This window comes from Limulus polyphemus, unplaced genomic scaffold, assembly GCF_000517525.1.
Source record: "Limulus polyphemus unplaced genomic scaffold, Limulus_polyphemus-2.1.2 Scaffold8292, whole genome shotgun sequence".
Lineage (NCBI taxonomy): Eukaryota > Metazoa > Arthropoda > Merostomata > Xiphosura > Limulidae > Limulus > Limulus polyphemus.
Window position 1 is genome coordinate 1 of NW_013673902.1, and position 6,113 is coordinate 6,113.

Consider the following 6,113-nt stretch of genomic DNA (forward strand, 5'->3'; position numbering starts at 1 on the left):
GAGTAAGATATAAAATAATATAAAACAATCCTGCTATTTATAAATATATACAGGATACCTTTTCTGACATCAGTTGAGAATGGATACTTCACCTCTGAGTAAGATATAAAATAATATAAAACAATCCTGCTATTTATAAATATATACAGGATACCTTTTCTGACATCAGTTGAGAATGGATACTTCACCCCTGAGTAAGATATAAAATAATATAAAACAATCCTGCTATTTATAAATATATACAGGATACATTTCCTGACATCCAGTTGAGAATGGATACTTCACCCCTTACTGTGTGTGTGGGCCCAAAAAAAGGAGATCCAATGTTTGACAACAAAGGAAACGAGATTGGGTGCCTCCCTGGCGATTGATATATGCCACCACTGTAAAATAACCAGACCATTGCAGGCAAGATGAAGAAAATGATCCAAAGCCTGATGGACGGCAAGAAGCTTCAGGATATTCAGAAGGAGAAAGGTAATATGAACATTCAAGGGATCCCGTGCAAGGTTCCATTGGTAGTGAAGAGTCCATTGAAGGGATCTCATATCAGCATGACCCATGGGGATAAGTGCCACCATAGAGAACCACACCCCCAAGAAAGAAAGGACCTTATGAGAAGTAATAAAGAAGCAGTAAGAGCATTAGTGAGTAGAAAAGAAGAAGGTTGGGCTTGACTGAAATGAGTGTTGAACAAGACACCTAAATGGATAAGATATTGGGTAGGAACAAGGAAGGAACAACTTGATCAACCAACCAGCCCGAGCTGCCTCTAAAAGAAGCAGACGAGTGTGTTGGGCAGACTCCAGTTCGGAATGAACCAACAGTAGCCAGACGTCCATGTAATGGTGGAAGAGCAAATCTAGAGCATGCATAAGTCTAGCAAAAGCCTTGACCACCTGACAAAATACATACAGTGCCATAGCAAGCCCAAGAGATAGAGCATGAAATTGATAAACCACCCCGTGGTGAACAGACTGAAGGTAGAGACTTGAATGCCGCGATATGAAAATATGAAGATAGCATTCGAGACGTAAATGGTAAAACGAGGTAGCGCTAAGAAGTAATTGAGGCGTGATAGATCGATCACAGGCTGCCAATCTCTGGGTTCCTTGGGGCCTACAAACAGCCTGGAATAAAATCCTGGAGAAGGGTGAACCACAGGTTCGATAGAATTCTGTGAGAAAGAAGATCCTGCACTGCCTTGTTCAGATACTGATATGTGGTAGGATCCCGAGGAAACGGGTATCCGAGACAATGGAGGAGGGGAGAGGAAGTTGATGACAAGTCCCTTGGATAAAACCTGAAGGACCCATAGATCCCTGGCGAAGTCTCACCATAGATGAAACAGCTGGGATAAACAAGCCACCACCGAACCGGAACCCACAGAATAGTCACTGATACTGTTGGTGGCATGACACTCGGTGTCAAATAAAACGACAATTTCAAAGTTAAGTGTGCTGGTAGAAGGTACAACTCTGACATAGTAACTTGCACTTCAGGATTCATAATGCAACTGAAAATTAAACACAACTATGTTGGTAAAGAAAGAAATGCATGGAAAAGTAACTAAGTTGCATAACTGGGTAGAAAATTAATTAATACCATGACTGAATGAGGTACAAATGAAAACTATTTAAAATAAGCAGGTAATTTGAAAAATAATCAATACAAAATTTGAAGAGAGGACCAAATAAAATGTCCGAACACAAGCACTGCCAAACGACAAGTGATAGTTAGATAGAACAGCATAGAGGGAGTCACACGAGTCACGTGCGTGGGAGGTGCATCTATTAGTGGAGGTTTGTTGCATGAAAATTTGCATGCGAGAATAAGTTAAACAATATGAACTGAGGGGTACGTGGGAGTGAAAGGCTTGTGCCATGCAAAAAAAATTTGCAAACAGAGGGCAGCACTGAACGAGAATAACTATGTAAGTGAGCCGAAGTAAGGTACCTTGTCGGAAACAGTTAATAACAAGAGAGTAATTTTTTCCCATTCAAAATGCAGCAAAGTTTGTTTTATTCCTTAATATGAATTTGTTCCTACGACAAGTTCCATATGATCACTCAAAAGTCACACCAAGCTGTATATTTGTTATAATGATAATATAGTGTTCAGATGCATTCATGGCTATATAATAACAAGCAGCCACAAATATCAGCAACTGAATGTTTCCTAAATGTAAACTCCTTAAATAAATGTAGAAGCCCTATGAATGAAATAACGTGGTAATGTTGCTGTTCAACAACTGCACTATATGCAAATTGGTATGTTTTTATACATCTTATCTTTGCTTTGCATGAAGAAAAATTCTGAGCATGTCTGCATGCCAAAACAAATCAAATTCTAAGTTTTCTACTTTCTATCAGATTCCTACTACACAAAACACATGGATAAATTGCAAGGTTACTTGACCTTAGCAAATCCTGCACATACCTTATCATCTCCATCCCAACAACAGATGCTCGACGGAAGCTCGGAGGATCCTCCTCTGCATTGGTGGAGGCTGTCTTACTTTCACCTTTGTTAACTTCACCTGTCTGGGACTTGGAAGAGATTATACCCGATTTCCTCATGACTCCATTGCACTGATGAGTCTCAGAGAAGTCAGTGAGCATTTCTAATATTGTACATTTTGTTTCTAAGTAGGAAAGTCCAGTAGAACTTTGCCTCTGTCTTCCTGAATGAGTAGATGACAATTTTGTTTTTCCACTTTCTGGCTTTCCTACTTTTTGCTGGCATCCATTCTTTCCAAACTGATCTTTACATTTGGGTGCAGAATCTTGCATATCTGTTGGAGGGCCACTTGAGAGCTTTGCTGGTTTTGGCGGTAGTGTTGGTGGCGTGTTGTCATCTCGGGAAGATAAAGCAACGGATTTCTGAGGCAGTGGTGGTGCTTGCCTATTGCTAGTGTTTCTAACACTAGCTGTAGTTGAGTTATTCACTGGAGAAGGTACTGGAATCTTTAAATTTTTCACAACACTACTTGAAACAGTTTCCTTTTGGCTTTGAGATTTGTTTTGTTTCTGAGAGCAATGGCCTTCAGAAAATAGAGCTGGAGGCTTTGGGAAAAAAACTGTTCCTTGAGTATCTAGATTCAGCAGAAAACTTTCACTTCTTGGTGCAGAGAAGATTTTGTTTCTCGTAACATCACTGGTCCCAAGGGTGTCTGTAGAAGAAGCAGGTTTCAATAACTTCTCTTCTTTATCATCAAGAAGATCGTTCTCACTTTTACTCTTATCTAAGAACCCGGGAGGATCCTTGAATTCTACTGGAGGAGAGGGAGGATCTCCTTGGTTTGATGTTTCTAAAGTGTTTGACTCTCGTTCTAAAGTGTCAAGACTAATAAACATTTTTACATGAGAATGACTGATGCTTCTCGTTTCTTCCTTTCCTTCAGCTGTGGAGGTAGCTTTCTTGGTCCCTGACAATCTGCCAAGTGTTTTCTTTACATGCTTCGTAATTTGCCCACTCTGTTTTGCACTACTGTTTTGGGGTTCTCTGCTTCTAAGATTTGAAGTGTATGTTTTTAAGTTATCTGCTGATGCTGTTGAACTGAGTTTGTGAGAAATTGCCAAACTATACTTATTGGGAGACGAAGAATGCCGAGAAGAATTTTTCTCCAGGTGGAAGGATTTGTCTACAGGGGGAAAGAGAGAGTTTGATGACACTGTCTCCAACCTTTGTCTTGAAGGAGGTTTGTAAATGGCACTTTGGGGAATTGATGAAGATTGGCCCAGAAAATCTGTAGCCTTAGCATTAGTGTCCGAAGCACAGTACCTGGCTTTAGGTGGAGGAGGGGGAGGAGGAATTATCACAGTCAGGTCTGGCATTGACTCACTGGTTGTAATAGGAAACCTTACTTCACTTTCACTGGAAACTGACAGGGTGCTCTGAGAGTGACGAATCCCACCATCTAATGGAAATGATGCTCTTTGGGGCCGGACATTGTTGGCACTAAAGCCTTTACCAAAGTCTAACTTTTTGAAACCTAAAAGAACCACAGAGTTACTACTACTACTAAAATGAGGTCTCTTGAGCTGTTTCAGAAGGTTCGTAGTCCTGGTTTTCAATTTCACTTTTGAGCGAAAATTCATTTTAGGTCCTTTCTTAGAAGATCCGCAAATGGTGTATTCTTCATGGTTCAAGTCTAAGTCCAGCTTCAAGTTGGTCAAAAGTTTTTCCCCACATGATGTCTTTCTTGTGGGAAAACATATCTGGGCTTTAGTGACTGGGGACGGGATAGGCTCAGAGCTCCAAGAAAGAACAGAAGGGCTTGAAGGAAGGCTAAATACATTTTGAAAATCCTGCTGTTTATCAACACCTTTTGAAGAATCCATTTGGTCTGGTAACAGGCTAGGGTTAGAACTTTTCTCCTTATCATCTACAAGGAAATTCAAAGTTGACATACTGAGCATAGATTCTAAAAAAAGAGAAAGGGAGAAAGTTAAGTCAAACTTTATAATAAAGGTGGTGAGACATACAACTTAACACTCTACATAAAGAAACATTTTTAATGCAGCTATTTACAAAAAAGAACACTCAACACCAAACTCACGAGAACAATGACTGTTATGAGAAAATCTTCTGGCTAGTTCCTGGTAATGTTCTTCATAGATAATTGGCAGAGAACCAAGATCACCGTCCAAGTCCACACACTCCACCTCCACAGGAGGGAGAAGATTTAGATACTGCGACCGTCGTAGTGCTTCTGTAACATCCATGTAATTCTGGTAACTGAATACACACAAAATAGTGATGTTATTAACTTCCAAATATTCACTGTCTTTGCCGTTGTAGAAATGTTAAAGTAAGATATAAAATAATATAAAACAATCCTGCTATTTATAAATATATACAGGATACCTTTTCTGACATCAGTTGAGAATGGATACTTCACCCCTGAGTAAGAAAAAGAATCAATTAACTTAGAAAAATTTTGAAACAGGAGTAAATGAGAGAGATGGGTTGAATTTATCTTTATTGTGTTATGTAATTCATAGGTAATTGATAATTCTTAATAGATTCCAACTATAGCAGTCATCAGAAGTAGACTTCAAATACTTATAGTTAATAACGATACAGTATATCAAATAAATTCCAGCATTAGTGACGGGCGTCAAACAATTTGTTTTCTTTATGTTTCAAACTTCTGTGACAAGCTATGCAAGTGCTATCTGTGAATGTGAACCCAATATTTAACCTTTTCCACATGGGTCAAAGGCCATGTCATCGCATTTGTTGACTCACATTCAAATTGTTACTTAACTACTATTTTATGTCATTAAATTTGGTATCAAACTGTAGATTAAAAGTCAAATTTTAGTATTATACACTATTTAATTTCTTAATTTAAATAAAAGTAAATATTAAAAAACACACCTAAACATTGATTTTTGTGTGTCACGTGATATGTTGAATGCAGCACTGATTCAAATTAGATGTTTGTGATGTCAAAATACAAATTCTATAGTTTTGTATGAATTAGGAACTCAGATTACTGACATTGACAAGCTAGAATATAAAATAAGAACCCCCCTATCTTTTCTTATTTCTGAGATATTTCTCATTACTGAATCAAATGCAGTGGCCCAGCTCACCTCTTTCCATTTTTGGAAACAGTTCCTTATATACACTTACTTCTATAGTTGACATGTGAATGTCCCCCTAGTGGCTTTCTCAGTCATTTTCAAATATAAAGTCGTTATATCTTTCTCTCAATACAAGACGGCATAGAGGTAAGTCGAGTCTTTAGTCTGCTCAAATTTCATATTTTTTTAGACCCAAATATGGCCTTGTTACTAAAATTAATAAATTATAATTTAGTTTTATGGTATCGATATTAGTAATTTATAATCTTTTGGTTATTTAAATGTATATATGTAAAACCTAAAAAAAATTATTTTGTTTCACATCCTCCTCGTGCGAAATTCGATAAGGCTTAGCAACCTATGGCAAGAAACAAACAAGTACAGAGATCGTAACTAGAAGAGATAATTGTTTGCTTTATTTCTTTATTTTCTGTTCTATTTTTTAAGAAAAATAAGTCTAAGAAGTTATTTGTAAATAGTAATAATCTATATACATATATAATGTACAATAATTGAAAT

General features: G+C 37.6%; 1 protein-coding gene across 1 annotated transcript in view; it reads right to left on the reverse strand.

Annotated features, from left to right (window-relative positions):
• Positions 1 to 2,342: 2,342 nt before the first annotated feature.
• LOC111083133 overlaps positions 2,343 to 6,113 on the reverse strand; it is a 29,793-nt gene continuing 26,022 nt past the window's right edge. The window contains exons 9-10 of the mRNA XM_022379410.1: positions 4,562 to 4,740; positions 2,343 to 4,426 (exon numbers count right to left, since the gene is read on the reverse strand). Coding sequence (XP_022235118.1) covers positions 2,343 to 4,426; positions 4,562 to 4,740 — 2,263 coding nt within the window. The remainder of the gene's footprint in view (positions 4,427 to 4,561; positions 4,741 to 6,113) is intronic.